Raw genomic sequence first — 17,486 nt, 5'->3', positions numbered from 1 at the left:
TTAGGCTTTGTTTTCTAGGTGTGATAACCAGGAAGACCCCAGCCGGTCTTCCTGAGGAATAAGAACGTTGCTGGCATCCAGTTTTGTCCCTGGTTTTTAAAGGGTACTGTAGGCTTGAAATACAAAATCAATAAAGGACAGTTTTTTGTGTGTGTGGCCTTTAAGTGTCTGAATTAGGACTCAGGACTGAATTGTATCATCAGATGTCTTTCATTTTTAGTATGCTTTGAACCAAAACAAAACTTAGAACTACAGGTTTAAAAAATAATTGGAAAAGGGGCGCCTGGGTGGCTCAGCCAATTAAGTGTCCAACTTTGGCTCAGGTCATGATCTTGGGATTTGTGGGTTCAGGCCCTGCATCAGGCTCTGTGCTGACACCTGAGAGCCTGGAGCCTGCTTTGGATTCTGTGTCTCCCTCTCTCTCTGCCCCTCCCCTGCTTGGCTCACGCTGTCTCTCTCAGAAGTAAATAAACATTAAAAACAACAACAACAACAACAACAACAACAAAATAACAAAAAAGAGCAATAGGCAGAGAGAAACAAAACTATTATTTGAAGATGGTATAATTTTGAACCACAGATTGTAACAGAACTGAGAAATTACTGAAAATTAACATTCGATGAAGTGGCTAGTTTCACAAATATACAATTAAAAATAACTTTCCTATGTAAAAGCAAGAGCCAACTAGAAAAATACAATGGAAAAAAAAACTATTTGCAATAACAAAGTCGTATACAACTTACGTTAAGAAAATTAGAAACATTTACTCAGGAATACAATACTTTAATAAAGGCATGGGAAACAAAATTTGTAAAGCTAACAAGTTTTCCCAAATAGTTTATAGGATTAACCTATTTCAATCAAAATACCAATGTAAACTTCCAGGAAACCTAAAATAAAGCAAAGCTGATCAAGAATCTTTAAAATAACACACCACAGGATCGGTCCCGTGAAGGCACCGCTGGCCTGGCCTCTGGGTGGACACGTCAGGAAAGTCTGGGTATCAGGAGGCCAAAGAGAACAAACATCCACTACAATGAAGACTCTGGAATCCTGCCTCTCGAGGGGCAATGTGAACTAGCCACTGGAGACAACTGTTAAAAATAAAACACTTTGCTTGTGAGGTAGTGACCACCCATTGCCAAGGGTCTGAAGACAGCTTGGAGGCGAAGTGAGCGCATGGTAAGGTTACTGGCCAGTCATGTGTGCAAGCCGACGTCTTCCTCTTCCAGCACTTGGGTTTCCTTCCTAGCAGGCCTTCTTCTGGGCTCAGCAGAGGGACAAGATTCTGAAGAGCTTTACCAGTAGTAGGGCTGGGTGGCTGGGCCTGAGGGATCCAAACTTCTTTTGGCAATGGAAAGGCATGAGTGCTATCTGAGCGACGAAGAGCTGGACAAAAAATGCAGTAAGAACAACAGACACTTTAAAAGTATGTTGTGGGGGCGCCTGGGTGGCGCAGTCGGTTAAGCGTCCGACTTCAGCCAGGTCACGATCTCGCGGTCCGTGAGTTCGAGCCCCGCATCAGGCTCTGGGCTGATGGCTCAGAGCCTGGAGCCTGCTTCCGATTCTGTGTCTCCCTCTCTCTGCCCCTCCCCCGTTCATGCTCTGTCTCTCTCTGTCCCAAAAATAAATAAACGTTGAAAAAAAAAAAAATAAAAAAAATAAAAAAAAAAATAAAAGTATGTTGTGAAAAGTATTCCTGTAAAAGTCACTTTTCACTGCAAAATGCAAATGTTACTGACATCGATGGTTAGTTTAGATCACATACAAATGACAGAGTAAGTCTTTGACATTCACTTGCTGTTATTTTCCTATATTCCAAAGTAAACAATCCCTTTCAACACTCAAGCTTCAACAGGGTATTCTTAGAAGGTTATGTGAACTGCTAATAGAAGCTCTTGGCTTAATAAATCAGTAGTTTGGTTCTCGCAGGGGAACACAGTTCCAGATAAGGACTTTTGCATCATCATTATTATTATTATTATTTTTTTCACAAGTGTGAATTCCTGTGTGGGGGGAAAATGGATACACTTTCCGTACACATGAGCCACACTCTGTTCACCTTGCAGGTAAGTGGCCTCCAGACTCCTATTCAAAGCCTTTTGGGGAAAAGGGATCTGTGGCCTGTACATGGTTGTAGAAGTTCACAAAAGAGAGCTCCTTAATCCAGAAAATGTGGATGCTGACTGAGGTATAGCCCTTGAGAATGTCTTCTTCCCTGTGAAATTTTCTAAAACTTTGAGGTTTCAGCCAAGATGGGTATTTTCCCAATTTTGACTATAATGAGGTTTTCACATATCTGCATCTTTTCAGAAGCCTGGGAATTTAGAATTCCCTATTAAACATTTCAGGTCAAGGCAGGACCATCAGACCTTTCCTGATCCCATTTCTGCTTTCGTGTCTTACATGCTGAGTGGGTTTTTTCATGCCGGGTACAGTTGGAAAGCCGACCAAATCTTCTCCCACATTTTTTGCAACTATACGGCCTCTCAGCCTCATGACTCTGCAGATGAAGCACAAAGTCTTTATTCTCTGGGAAGGTTTTCCCACATTCTGGACACTTAAATATTTTCTCCCTTATATGGATTCCTTCATGGCGACTCCGATGAGAGTTCTGACGAAAGTTTTTCCCACACTGAGAACATGAATAAGGTTTCTCTCCTGTATGGATTCGCTCATGTTTATTAAGGTTTGTTTTATGATTGAAGCTTTTCCCACAGTGACTGCAGTCATAGGGTTTTTCACCAGTGTGAGTCCTCTGGTGGGATATAAGGTAAGAACTTTCATTAAACTGTTTCCCACACAACGGACAAGTGTACCATCTTCTCGTTCTCCGATTTCGGGTAAGTGCAACCACGTTGATATCCACATACTTTGAGAGTTCCTCTAGTGGACTATCATTTTCAATAGTAACTAGAAGATTTCTCACTTTCCTTTGTTTTGGAGTGGATGTACTTAGTCTGTCTTTATGGCAATACGGAGATTGCTCAGAGACCAAAGAACAGTCCGCTTCGTCACAATCTGAAGTCTTTTCTCTATGATCTTCACTCTCTCCAGGTTCCTTCTGAAGATCGTCACTCTCAGGATTAATGTCACTGTCTGTGGAAACAAAGAGAATTGAATAACTTTTGAGGGATATGATACCGCAGGAAAAAAGCAAGTTGGATTTCTCATCAAACAATAATCTTGAGTATCAGAAATCTGAGGACTAGCAGATAATTGTTACCAACACTCCTTTTCCACTCCGTGGATGGAATATATGACTGATAAATCTTTCTATGCAATGCATTGCAAGCACACAGTCCTTTTTTTTTTTTTTTTTTTTTGAGAGAGAGAGCACTCAAGTGGGGGAAGGACAAAGGGGGCGGGGGGGAGAGAGAATCCCAAGTAGGCTCCATGCTCAGTGCGCAGCTTGATGTAGGGCTCGATTCCATGACCCTGGGATCATGACTTGAGCAGAAATCAAGAGTCGGACGCTCAACTGACTGAGCCACCCAGTAACCCTCTTCTTTTTTTTTTTTTTTTTAATGAAATGAGGGGGACTGCACTGAAAGATTTTATAGGTTTGCTTTCTGAGTAAGCACTAATTCCTCAAGAAGTTCATATTGATCTTATATTCTGTGTAGAACAGTGAGCTAAGGACCAGGGGATGAAAGACATCAATACTCAAGGTACACCATCCCATTCTTTAGGAGGCTAGTAAGTGAAAGGTACGATGAGTTACTTCTAGGTTTTCACTACGTTAAGCATTACAATAGTATGGAATTAGATAATACCGTAATATCCTATATAATAGGGAAAAAGTGGGAATAATTCAAATGACCAAAAATAATGAAGGCCTATCACGTTCACTCAGTAGATGATTATTTGGGCATTAGGGTGATTACAAATGATTAAACTATGGTAGAAACCCATCGTGGTCTTTTTGGGAGAGAAAGGGGAGTAGTAACTGGGCAGTGGGCACAAAAGGGACTTCTTGGATGCCAGGAACGGTCTGAGTGATGGTCAGACAGACGTGTACATTTTGTGAAACTGTGAGGCGTACACTTTTGATCTGTAGGGTTTTCTGAATTTATTACCTCCGAAAGAAGTCTGTGTAAAGTAACATACAAAGATTAAGTAACAAATTAAAAAAAGAAAAGTATGCTGTGAAAAGGTAGAGCAACAAGGGACCCCCTAAACTCTGGGCAACTTACGGATATTAAAGGGCTAAGTCAACCTCTTAGACAGACAGCTAACCACAGATCTGTGATATGAATCTTTGCTGGATTAGTAGTTTCACACTAACAGACGTTTTCTTTTTCATTTATTCCCTTAGGTAATGAAATGCTGAGTCAAAGCATATGGCAATTTTTATCACAGTCCTTGACACTGACTGCCATATTTCTTTCAAAAGAAGCTGTACCAATTTCAGCACAAGCATCAAGATATGGGTATCAATTTTACCTAATCTTGTCAGCATTTAAGAGGTATAAAATGGTTTCTCGTAGCTTTATTTTGCACTTTGTTACTACAAACCACTAATTTATTGGGCTGAGAGACTCATAAATTTAAATAAATTTTACATTTTGCAAATCTTAATCTCTGTGTAGGCAGTCACTACTAATGTAAATATTTAACTGAAGCCTACCTCTGTAACTCCACGGCTTAAAACCATCAAAAAGTATCAGTCTTTCAAAATCAGATAAACGTTCTATTCTCTAGCCATTCCTTTATGACTTACTTTTACAGTTAACTCTTTTTTTTAAGTTTATTTATTAATTTTGAGAGAGAGGGCATGAGCAGGGGAGGGGCAGAGAGTGAGGGAGGGAGAAAGAATCCCAAGCATCGACAGTGTGGAGCCATATGTGGGGCCTGAAGTCACAAACTGTGAGATCATGACCTGAGTCAAAACCAAGAGTTGGACACTTATTCGACTGAGCCACCCAGGCGTCCCTACAGTTAATTTTTAATACATTTGGAGTTTAGTATCACACTGTATGTTACTGTTTGTAACATGTCTAATATTGGTAAAACCAGCCAGAATATCCTATTGAAAATTTTGACTCTGTTACCTACAGTGTAAATAAATTTGGAGAGCACCAATATCTTTACACGATTTGTTTTCCCATTTACATCTGTGTCTGTCCGATATTTAAGAATCTTTTATAGGGGCACCTGGGTAGCCTAGTCGGTTAAGCATCCGACTTCGGCCCAGGTCATGATCTTGCACTCTGTCTCTGTTAAAAATAAGGAAACGTAAAAAAAAAAAAAAGAATCTTTTATATTTACCAATGAAACATCTGTGGTTCACTCCTATTTTATAGCCATTCTGAACGACAGCTTCCATCATTTTGTTAATTTTTTAATAAATTTTTTTTTAATGTTTATTTTTGAGAGAGACAGACAGAACATGAGTGGGGAGGGGCAGAGTGGGGGAGGATACAGAATACGAAGCAGGCTCCAGGCTTTGAGCCCGATGAGGGGCTCAAACCCGCGAACTGTGAGATCATGACCTGAGATGAAGTTGGATGCTTAACTGACTGAGACACCCAGGTGCCCGTGTTAATTTTTTAAAAAATTTATTTATTTTGACAGAGTGAAAAAGCATGAGGGTCAGAGAGAATCCCAAGCAGGCTCTGCACTATCAGTGCGGAGCCTGATGAGGGGCTCGAACCCATGAACTATGAGATCATGACCTAAGCTGAAGTTGGATGCTTAACCGACTGAGTCACCCAGGCGCCCCCATTTTGTTAATTTAAGAATGCTATTGTTGGGGCGCCTGGGTGGCTCGGTCGGTTAAGCGGCCGACTTCAGCTCAGGTCATGATCTCGCGGTCCGTGAGTTTGAGCCCCGTGTCGGGCTCTGTGCTGACAGCTCAGAGCCTAGAGCCTGTTTCAGATTCTGTGTCTCCCTCTCTCTGACCCTCCCCCGTTCATGCTCTGTCTCTAAAATAAATAAACGTTAAAAAAAAAATTAAAAAAAAGAATGCTATTGTTATACATTCCCTATTTACCTACTTTAAAACTATTAAATATAGTGTTTTTGTTGGTCCTTTTAGATTTTCTAAATACAAACCATATTTTGGTTCCAATATTTATTCTTCTTAACCCCTTATCTTTTTGCCTTATCTAGTTAGTAATAGTGATGGCAGTTTTCCTTATTTCATTTTCATAATTTTATTTTTAATGTTTGTTTATTTTTGAGAGAGCAAGCTGGGAAGGGGCAGAGAGAGAGAGAAAGAGAGAAAGAGAGAGAGAGAGAGAGAGAGGATTCGAAGTGGGCTCCGGGCTGAGAGCAGAGAGCCTGATGCGGGGTTTGAACTCATGACCATGAGATTGTGACCTGAGCTGAAGTCGGACTTGTAACTGACTAAGCCACGCAGGTACCCGTTATTCTCATTTTTAAAGAATTACCATCAGTGTTTGACGAATGACCATAAATGTCATGTTATAGTAAAGGGCTACCTGTTTTGAAGACAATTCATCAACACTCATAGGATTTTTCTGATTTTCCTGAGTGTCAATGAATATATCTTATATTCCTTTAGTGTACTATTTTTTATGATAAAAAAATTTAGTAGCTAATACAGTTACATGGTACAAAACTCAATGTGAAAAGGTGTACGCTAAGGAGCCTTCCTCCAGTCCCTATTCCCATCCATTCTACTAGCCCCCAAGACAGATACCAGTTTTATTAGTTTCTTTTTATTTTTTCATTGTTTATCTAGGTGACATATTTTCCTTTCTCCTCTTTTCTTATATAAAAGGGAGTATACTGTGTATATGTCTGGTACTTGCTTTATTTTGATCATTATATTCCAGTGCATAGAGATTACCTTGGTATGCTATGTGGACACATCATATTCAACCAGAGACACCTGGATTGTTTTCAAAGGTGAATGCATCTGGTTTTTTGTTTTGTTTTGTTTTTGAGACAGAGAGAAACAGAGCACGAGCAGGGGAGGGGCAGAGAGAGAGAGACACAGAATCCGAAGCAGGCTCCAGGCTCTGAGCTGTCAGCAGAGAGCCCGCAAGGGGCTCGAACTCACAAACCGCGAGATCATCACCTGAGCCGAAGTCCGACACTTAGCCAACTGAGCCATCCAGGCGCCTCAGTGAGTGCATCTTTAATACTGGTAATTAGACTGCCATATATAGGGAGTCATTCTGCATGTCAGCGAGTATTATACTTATTTCTCAACACACTCACCACCGGTGTGTTGTTATTGGATTTCTAGAAATCTGATGGATGAAAAAAGATGGTTATTGGCAAAGGTTTAATCTGCATTTCTAATTATGAATTTGGCTGGACAGCTTTTCATGTGTTTATGGGTCATTTGTATTCCTAAGTGAATCTGTTGGTCTTTCTCTTGGGGTACAAAGTATGATGCACCAAATGGCTGGGTTGTCCCAACACCTTTTATGAGCTCCTCTGCTTCGCTGCTCTTTTCAATTTTCCTGGTCGTTGTATTTATTTATTTCCATTTGAATTAGAGATCAGATTGTGCAGTGCCAGGGGGAAAAATCCTACTGGCATTATTAAAGGGATTACCTTCACTTCATGAATGAACCTGGGGAGAACTGACCTTTTAATGTTAAATCTTCCTGGCCAACATGGTATTTCTTCCCATTCATTCAGATCTACTTCTTTGTCATTTAGAAATGTTTTGAAGTTTTCCTCATAATTTCTGCATGTTTCTTCAGTTTATTTCTAGGTGTTTAATCTTGTTTGTTCCTATTTTTATAATTTCTAAATGACTGCATATATGAAAGTTAATGATTTCCATATAATAATTTTTCATCCCGCTGCCTTACTGAATGCTTTTATTATTTATAATTTTCAGACACTTCCTGAGGTTTTCTAGTTACACAATTATATCATATGTAATAGATTCTTAAATTCTTAAACATTTAATTTCTTTGTCATTTAACTGCTCTGGCCAATACCTAAAACACAGTATTAGACAGTAGTAGTGATAATGGGCTTGTTGTTGTCCTGATTTTAGTGGGAATGCCTTCCAGTGTTTCCAGTGTTTCGGTCTTTCCAGACCAAAAGGATGCATATCCCATAAGGGAGGTTTCCATTAGTTACTGTTTTGTTCAGTGTTTTTGTGAAGAAGGCACAAGGCATTGTATTTTGTCAAATATCTTTTCAGTAACTATGAGATTGATCATAGGATTTGTCTCCTTTACTATAAAATATAATAGGCTTTCTATTATTAAATCGCTTTTGCAATCCTGGAATAAATCTTCCTTGGTCAGGACGGTTTTTTTTATCAGATTGTAGTATCTTTGTCACACTAGTTTCATAAGAAGAATTTGGAAGTTTTCCTTTTTTTTCACTCTGAAAATTTTCGTAGCATTTACAATGTGCAATTGTTAAAGCTTTGTAAGAATTTCCTATGAAACTGAGGGTCCTTTCCCTGGGTTGGGGGCTAGTTTTTTTTGACAATTCCAACTTCCTCTATGGAAACTGGTTTATCTACTTCTGTTTAAATCTTTCTACGTATTAGTGCCTCTATTTCTAACTTACTGATTTCCAATTTTGTATTTACTAATACTTTCTTTCTGTTTTCCTTCATTGTACTGTTTTCCTAACTTTGAACCAGAGGCTTAATTTTTATTTCTTTCTTTTTAATTTTTTTTTACATTTATTTATTTTTTTGAGAGAGTGAGACAGAGCACGAGTGGGGGAGGGGCAGAGAGAGAAGGAAACACAGAATCTGAAAGCAGGCTCCAGGCTCTGAGCAAGCGTTCAGCACAGAGCCCAATGCGGGGCTCGAACCCATGAACCATGAGATCATGACCTGAGCCGAAGTCGGATGCTCAACCCTCTGATCTACCCAGGTGCCCCTACTTTCATTTTTCTAACTTAATGTGTGTGTTTATACAGGCGTAAATTTTCTTCTGAGTGCCACTTTAGGTTATACTGTAGATGCTGACACAGAGTATAGTCTCCAAACGTTATGTAACTTTAATTTGCACTTCCCCTGTAATCCAAGGTTACTTAATAGTTTTAAAATTTCTAGGTGAAAGGGACTTTTTCCCCCAAAGTTTCATTTTTACCTTCTAGTTGTATCACATTGTGATAGATCCTACTGTGTTATTTCTACTTTTTGGAATCTACTGAATCTTTCTTTCTTCCATAGTAAGTAGACAATCTTGAAAATGTTTATATTCTGTTGCCACAGGAGACGTCAGATACAAACATAAGAACTGTCTCACTGAGAATGTGTTTAAGAATTTTTTTCTACATTTTTAGTTGTTTTATGTGGCTCACTTGAGTTGAGACACACATTCTGTTCTCCTCGGTCAAGGACACTCCTGTGATTCCTTACCCACAAGGTTCATTCCATTACACTTTTCCCTTTCCAAACTGACCAAATGTTACTGACTCCCAGATCTCTACATGTGACCTCCAATTTCTAATGTTCAAGTACCCAGAAAATAATCTCATTTTATTTCCTATCATGGATTCAATCTCACCTAAAATCAAATCCATCTTCTTCTAAACTCTATTCCTACTTCCAAATCTGGCCTTGACCTTCTCATAGCTCTTTATAGTTAAAATGGTTTCACACTGCTTATCATTTTTTATTAAAAAAATTTTTTTAGGGGCACCTGGGTGGCTCAGTTGGTTAAGTGTTTGACTTTGGCTCAGGTCATGATCTCATGGTTTCTAAGTTCAAGCCCCATGTTGGGCTCTGTGCTGACAGCTCAGAGCCTGGAGCCCACTTCAGATTCTATGTCTCCCTCTCTCTCTGCCCCTTTCCTGCTCATACTCTATGTCTCTCTCAAAAAATAAACATTAAAAAAAATTTTTTTAAATTTTTCAGAAACTTTATTTATTTAGAGAGAGAGAGAGACAGAGACAGCATGAGGTGGGGAGGCGCGGAGAGAGAAGGAGAGAGAATCCCAAGCAGGTTCTGTGCTGCCAGTGCAGACAGAGCGCAACGCAAGGCTCAAACCCACGAAACTGAGATCATGTCCTGAGTCAAAACCAAGAATCAGACGCTTAACTGACTGAGACACTCAGGCGCCCCCATACTGCTTATCTTTTTAGGTGAATGACTTATCTTTTAAGATTAGTTTATTCTTTTTTTTTTTTTTTATTTTATTTTTTTAAATTTTTTTTTTTTTTTCAACGTTTATTTATTTTTGGGACAGAGAGAGACACAGCATGAACGGGGGAGGGGCAGAGAGAGAGGGAGACACAGAATCGGAAACAGGCTCCAGGCTCTGAGCCATCAGCCCAGAGCCCAACGCGGGGCTCGAACTCACGGACCGCGAGATCGTGACCTGGCTGAAGTCGGACGCTTAACCGACTGCGCCACCCAGGCGCCCCAAGATTAGTTTATTCTTTAACCGGAAGCTTTGGAGGGCAGGAATGGAGCACTATGTATCATTTTAACTCACTGATAACTCCAGAATTCAACCCTGCCTAAGGAAAAAGCAAGTAGCATTTATTAAATGTTAGTGAATGATTCTAAGTTTAAATCTTCAGCTTTGTGGTATAGGCAAGGGAGGGGAATGGAAAGGGTGAGAATTGGGCCTCAGGGCCTCAAGGTCTATGGCCAAAGTGTTCCTGGAATTGACAACCTACCCACCAACCAGTCACCTAAAATAAATGCTAGTTTTACCCAACACTGAAGAAAAAGTCAGTGTAATAAATCCGATCTCTTTATGTTCTTCCCTACAATAAGAAAACATTAGTCTAATATCCTCAATGGGAAAAAACTGATAGCTTTTCCCTTAAGGTCAGGAACATGACAGCTATGTACATTCTCACCACTGTTGTTCAACGTAGTACTGGAAATCCCAGCCTCAGCAATCAGACAATGACGACGACAACAACAAAAATAAAAGGCATACAAATTGGCAAGGAAGAAGTCAAATGTTCACTCTTCGTAGACAACAAGATACTCTATGTGGAAACCCAAAAGATGCCAGCAAAAAAAATTGTTAGAACAGACACATAAATTCAGCAAAGCTGCAGGATATAAACTCAACGTAGAGAAATCTGTTGCACTTCTTTACACCAATAATGAAGCATCAGGAAGAGCAATCGAGTCAATCGCATTTACAATTGCACCAAAAACCTTAAGATAGCTAGGAGTAAACCTAAGCAAAGAGTATGTAATAGATCTCTACACTAAAAACTATAGAAAGCTTATGAAAGAAATTGAAGACGACACAAAGAAATGGAAAAGCATTCCATGCTCATGGATTGGAAGGACAAATATTGTTAAACTGTCAATACTACCCAAAGCAGTCTACACATTCAATGCAATCCCTATCAAAATAACACCAGCATTCATCACGGAGCTAGAACAATCCTAAAATTTGTATGGAACCAGAAAATCCCCCGAGTAGCCAAAGTAATGTTGAAAAAGAAAACCAAATCTGGAGGCAACACAATTCCAGACTTCAAGTTGTATGACAAAGCTATAAACATCAAGACAGTATGGTACTGGCACAAAAACAGACACATATATCAATTGAACAGAATGGAGAACCCTGAAATAGACCCACAAACATATGGCCAACTAATCTTTGACAAAATAGAAAAAAGTCTCTTTAGCAAATGGTGTTGGGAAAACTCGACCACTTTCTTACACCAAACACAAAAATAAATTCAAAATGGACGAAAGACCTAAAGGTAAGACAGGAAACCATCAAAATCCTACAGGAGAAAACAGGCAGCAACCTCTCTGACCTTGGCTGCATCAACTTTTTACTAGATATGTGTCCAGAGCCAAGGGAAACAAAAGCAAAAATGAACTTATTGGGACCTCATCAAGATAAAAACCTTCTGTACAGTGAAGGAAACAATCAATAAAACTAAAAGGCAACCGACAGAATGGGAGAAGATATTTGCAAGTGACATATCCGATTAAGGGTTAGTAACCAAACTCTATAAAGAACTTATCAAACTCAAAACCCAAAAAACAAATAATCCAGTGAAGAAATGGGCAAAAGACATGAATAGGCACTTTTCCAAAGACATCCAGATGGCTAACAGATACCTGAAAAAATGCTCAACATCACTCATCATCAGGGAAATACAAATCAAAACCACAATGAGATACCACCTCACACCTGTTAGAATGGCTAAAATGAACAACTCGGGCAATGACAGATGTTGGCAAGGATGTGGAGAAAGATTGACCCTTTTACACTGCTGGTGGGAATGCAAACTGGGGCAGCCACTCTGGAAAACAGTATGGAGGGCCCTCAAAAAGTTAAAAACAGGGACGTGTGGGTGGCTCAGTTAAGCATCCATCTCTTGATTATGGCTCAGGTCATGATCTTGCAGTGTGTGAGTTCAAGCCCTGCATTGGGCTCTGCATTAACAGTGCGGGGCCTGCTTTGGATTCTCTCTGTGCCCCTCCTGTGTGTTCTTGCTCTCTCAAGATAGATAAGTAAACTTAGGGAAAAAAAAAAGTTAAAAAATAGAATTATCCTACAACCCAGCAGTGCACTACTAGGTATTTATCCAAAGGATACAAAAATGCTGATTTGGAGGGGCACATGCACCCCGATGTTTATAGCAGCGTTATCAACAATAGCCAAATTATTGAAACAGCCTAAATGTCCATCTATTGATGAATGGATAAAGAAGATGTAGTATAATACATATATAGGAATATTAAATATATATATAATGGAATATTACTCAGCGATCAAAAAGAATGAAATCTTGCCATTTGCAATAACGTGGATGAAACTAGAGTGTATTATGCTAAGCAACATAAGTCAGAGACAGAGATCATATGATTTCACTCGTGTGGAATTTAAGAAACAAATGAATACAGGAGAAGGAAAGGAAAAATAAGATAAAAACAGAGAGGGAGACAAATCCTAGGAGACTCTTAAATACAGAGAACAAACGGGGTTGGTCAAGGGGAGGTGGGTTAAATGGGTGATGGGCATTTAAGCAGGGCTCTTGCTGGGATGAGCTCTGGTATTATGTCTAAGTGATGAATAACTAAATTCTACTTGTGAAACCAATACTACACTATATGTTAACTTGAATTAAAAAAAAAACAAGCAAAGAAAAACAGGGGCGCCTGGCTGGCTCAGTGTGTAGAGCATGCGATGTTTGATCTCAGGGCCATAAGTTCAAGCCCCATTCTGGGCACAGAATTTACTTTAAAAAAACGTGTGTGTGTGTCTGTGTCTGGGTGGCTCAGTTAGTTAAGTGTCTGACTCTTGATCTCAGCTCAGGTCATGATCCCAGTGTAATGGGATTGAACACCATGTCGGGCTCTGCCCTGAGCATGGAGACTGCTTAAGATTCTCTCTCCCCCTCTGAGCCTCTCCCCTCCTCGTGAGCTTTCTTTTCTCTCTAAATAATAATAATAATTATTATTATAAATATGTATATATATGCTTAACAAAAAATACTACATAGAATAACTTGTGGAAAATTAAGCAGGCTCACTATGTACTACTACCCTGACCATACAGCATAAGACAACTAGAGTTCAACAGCCATGGATTTTTGTCACCCCAGGCAACTCACAAAATCCACTTTCTGCTCTGCTTCAGCCTCAGAAGCAAACAGCCCTGAAGGCAAAGGAAGAAGTATTAGGCGCTCAGCAAAGCGATTTTTGAAGGCTGGTCACTCTTGGGTAGCAGTGTATTTGTAGAGAAAGGCTGAATCATCTCTCAACAGCTTCAGAGAACTGCTGCCACATGAGTGCGTATGCAGTATTCTCATTTGCGAATGCTGCTTAACCATTACTGGGAAATAAGCAGAAATGAAGAAGGATCCATTCACCAACCATACAGGAAACTCACTGAAACAATTGTGAGAAATGCATCAGGAAGGTGGTACAACTCTGGGCTAAGGCTGCAGGCTCTGGTGTTAGAATCCCTGAGTCCAGATCCCTGCTCTGCCAACTACTGCTGTGTGACCTTTAGCAATTGACATTTTTCTGCTTTAGTTTCACCATCTTAAAATAGTAGTAATTCCTATGTCCTACAGCATTGTGAGAAATACATGAGGTAATAAATGCACGTAAAGCACTTAGACTAGTGCCTAGTACATAATAACACACAAGTACTAAGTGCTAGACATCATTTCTACCAATAGTGTGATACATTTTCATTCACACTAGTAGACTTCTTAGCCTTTGGACATCAAGGAAAAAAAGACTCATGCACCCAATGAAAACACAATTTAAAATACACATGTTGGGAGATTAGCACTAGATCCAGAAAATGGATTGAGAAACAACCTGGCTGCATTTTTTATCTGTTTGAATATTTGATGTCAGTACATTAGCTCTAGGTCTTGCTTACCAAGAGAAGTCCCCTCCACCATTGCTGCCCTAAAGATACACAAAAAAATGGCCACCCACAGCTGGTGCAAGCTCTGCCACATGGAATAAAAATTAAACGAGTGTGAACATGTACGTTAGCTGGTGTGTTAATCAGGTCTTTAAAAAGTCTGATGAAGGATGCCTAGGTGGCTCAGTCGGTTGAGCATCCAATTTTTTTTTAATGTTTATTTTTCATAGACAGAGAGAGAGGCAGACTCCAAAGCAGGCTCCAGGCTCTGAGCTGTCAGCACAGAGCCCAATGTGGGGCTCAAACCCACAAACTGCGAGATCATAACCTGAGCCGAAGTCAGACGCTTAACTGACTGAGCCACCCAGGCACCCCAAGCATGTGATTCTTGATTTCAGCTCAGATCATGGTCTCACAGTTCGTGAGTTTGAGCTCCACATCGGGCTCTCTGCTGGCAGCACGGAGCCTGCTTGGGATTCTTTCTCCCTCGCTCTCTGCCCTTCCCCTGCTCACTCTCTCTCTCAAAATTAAAATAAACATTTAAAAAATTGGGGCGCCTGGGTGGCACAGTCGGTTAAGCGTCCGACTTCAGCCAGGTCACGATCTCGCGGTCCGTGAGTTCGAGTCCTGCGTCAGGCTCTGGGCTGATGGCTCAGAGCCTGGAGCCTGTTTCCGATTCTGTGTCTCCCTCTCTCTCTGCCCCTCCCCCGTTCATGCTCTGTCTCTCTCTGTCCCAAAAATAAACGTTGAAAAAAAAATTTTTTTAAAATAAGTAAAAAGTCTGATGAAATAGAAGAACATGCTTTTTCCATAGCATTCAATATGAACACACAAGATTTCTTACCCAATAACATCATCTCCCCAACACTGTCTTCCTTCTCTGAGGTGGGTTGTTGGGTAGCATCTAGGCTCACACATTCTTCTTGGGAGTGAAATACATTCAAATCCTCAAAGACCACCAGTTCCTGAAAGAGCAATAGACCCCATTCCTCTTAATAACAGAGGTTGTTTGACATCCTTGCTGGTAAAATAGGCTGGAACCCAAGGATCAGGGAAGGGAAGGTGAAAGGGACCTATAAATCCCACGCAGATGCAGCAGACAGGAAACCCAGGCTCAGACAGGAGCCAAAGGATAAGCAGAAGAGAAACATCCAAAGAGGCAATGAAAACAAGCCCACTCTCCTTACAAGGGTATGTCTTTTTTTTTTTTTTTTTTTTTTTAATACATATATATGGGTTGACTGAGCGGGGAGGGCTGTAAGAGCAGAGAAGGTGATGTACTCAAAACAGTGAACGGGAAAACCGAACCCACCTCAGGCTCAGTTTTCAGATACAGAGACAATGTGTCCTGTTTCTGCTGGATTCCTTCTCTGGGTAGAAGCTTCACTATGGGATGAGGTTGCACTGGGGAAAGAGGAAGCTGTAGTTAATGGAAATGTCAGTGACTCTAACATGGAAACCCTAACCACACCTTGAGGCCACACTGTCCTCACTCCCTCAGAAGGCAACTCATGGTTTTTTTCAGCTTCTGTGAGCCCAGGGAAGAGCTCAAGCCATAAATCACAGGGTCTTGAACCTGTATCTAGGGTCTCCTCATTATGAAAAGAATGATTCCCTTAAGGGTTTTTTAAATTCTCTTCACTAGTAAAGGGGAGGGTAAAGTCTGGAGATGCCCATAACAAGCACAAAATTTCCAAAATTCCACATAAACGGCAGTCAATTAAACAATTCATCCACATTTCTTTATGGTAAAACGATATACACTCCCCCTCCACTATGGAAAGTTACACACAGTTTATTCCATGGCTTTACACACAAGCTCCAGCTTGAGAAAAAAAAATACTCCCTCTCCCCAGGATGTTGACTTATTAAAATCCACTCCGTTTTTTCAATACCCACTATCCTAACCTGAATTCATTACTAACATGAAAACCTATTTCAGACCCCAATGCCACTGTCTTCTCTTCTAGTGAAACAGCATATATTTCTTACATCTGTTCTGAAAGTTTGAGCTCACATCCTTCATAATAACCAAAGTCTCCTTGACTTTCTGATTGGGCTGCACCACGCTTGGCTTGGGCAAGAAGGTGAGGAAGTGCTCCAGAACTAGCTGGTGGATGGTCTTGGGCCCACTAGTAGCATCTCGAAGTAGGTCTTGGCCCAGCTTGGAGTCCGGAGGAACTCTCAGTATAAAGGACCGCTTTGGCTTTAGGGGCATTGGAACCACTTTTGCAGCCATCGCGCCTTGAAATCACACACCACACTCGTTTTGCAGAGCTTCAGGAGTCCCCTCTTACTGAAGGAAATCTGTCAGATAGCCAAGCTGCAGACAAGAGAAACCATGGGTTACCCACAAAACCAGGTAGGCATGCCTCCACCCCAGTATATGGCCTGGAGAGTGAGGCCACACGAAATGTAAAGCAGAAGGAAAGGTAAGCTGGGGTGGGGGAACTCCTAACTGAAACGGAAGGTCTCTGAACTGGACACTCTTAACAAGCTTGGCCTGAAAGGAAGATCTGAGAATGAGAGCCGGACGATGTCCAAACCTCAAGGGTCATCCTCCCGAGAAATAGGAGACGCAAACTCCCCTGGGAAGCGGGTGAACTCAAGCAGGTAGGAAGAGCGATGGGCTAGAAGACAGGACACCTGGGGTCCGACACCAAGGGCATCTGCTTATAAGTTGGCCTGGCCACTGAATCAAGCCGTAATGCGCACCTAGGACCCCGGGTCCCTCAGATGCCCTTCGGGGAGGGAGGAGGGGGGGGCAGTTGATGGCTCAAGGAGCAATCGCAAGGCCCCAAGAGCTGTCCATACATGGCCTGCTGACTCTTTTCCGCCGTGAGAGCCCCGTTCAGAGCGGCAAGGGACATCCCAGTAGGGGCCAGCAGGCCAGGCCCACTCTGGAGCCTCTCCCACCGGCCAAGGGGCACCTTTACCACAACGACCAGCCAGCGGCATTGCCCGAGGTACGTTCCCGGCTCCCCAGCCGGTCAGGCACTCCCAGCAACGGACCAAGCTCTGCTCCCTAGAGGCCGCGTCAGCCTGGTTCCCGCCCTCGCGGAGCCCCTCACCTCTCGGGGGCTGTGCCGCCTCTGGGAGCTTGCAGGGGACAGTCCAGAGACCCAGGCGCAGGGACACGGGGAAACTAGGCGCGAGAGGCCAAGCCCTCCCCTCGCCCTTCGGAGTGCCCTCACAGGCCGCCGGCGACT

The 17,486-nt window shown here is 41.5% G+C and overlaps 1 protein-coding gene and 1 long non-coding RNA gene across 3 annotated transcripts in view; one reads left to right on the top strand and one right to left on the bottom strand.

Annotated features, from left to right (window-relative positions):
- The window catches only part of LOC123589807, a 13,583-nt gene extending 11,514 nt beyond the window's left edge, over window positions 1-2,069 (top strand). The window contains exons 2-3 of one of the 2 annotated variants that reach the window (XR_006708470.1): window positions 941-1,183; window positions 1,999-2,069. This is a non-coding gene — a long non-coding RNA (uncharacterized LOC123589807). Of the gene's footprint in view, window positions 1-940; window positions 1,441-1,998 lie in introns of those variants that run through there. The other variant, XR_006708469.1, reaches the window with a different exon arrangement.
- ZNF200 (zinc finger protein 200) lies at window positions 1,922-17,486 on the bottom strand. Its single transcript, XM_045462426.1, has 5 exons — window positions 17,349-17,486; window positions 16,270-16,600; window positions 15,590-15,681; window positions 15,122-15,242; window positions 1,922-3,100 (listed from the first exon to the last, which is right to left on the bottom strand). The coding sequence occupies exons 2-5, from the start codon at window positions 16,514-16,516 to the stop codon at window positions 2,349-2,351; spliced, it is 1,212 nt and encodes a 403-aa protein (XP_045318382.1). The 5' UTR covers window positions 16,517-16,600; window positions 17,349-17,486; the 3' UTR covers window positions 1,922-2,348.

This window comes from Leopardus geoffroyi, chromosome E3 (assembly GCF_018350155.1).
Source record: "Leopardus geoffroyi isolate Oge1 chromosome E3, O.geoffroyi_Oge1_pat1.0, whole genome shotgun sequence".
Classification (NCBI taxonomy): domain Eukaryota; kingdom Metazoa; phylum Chordata; class Mammalia; order Carnivora; family Felidae; genus Leopardus; species Leopardus geoffroyi.
Note: the sequence above shows the minus strand (reverse complement) of the source record. Positions and strands in the feature narration are given on the sequence as shown.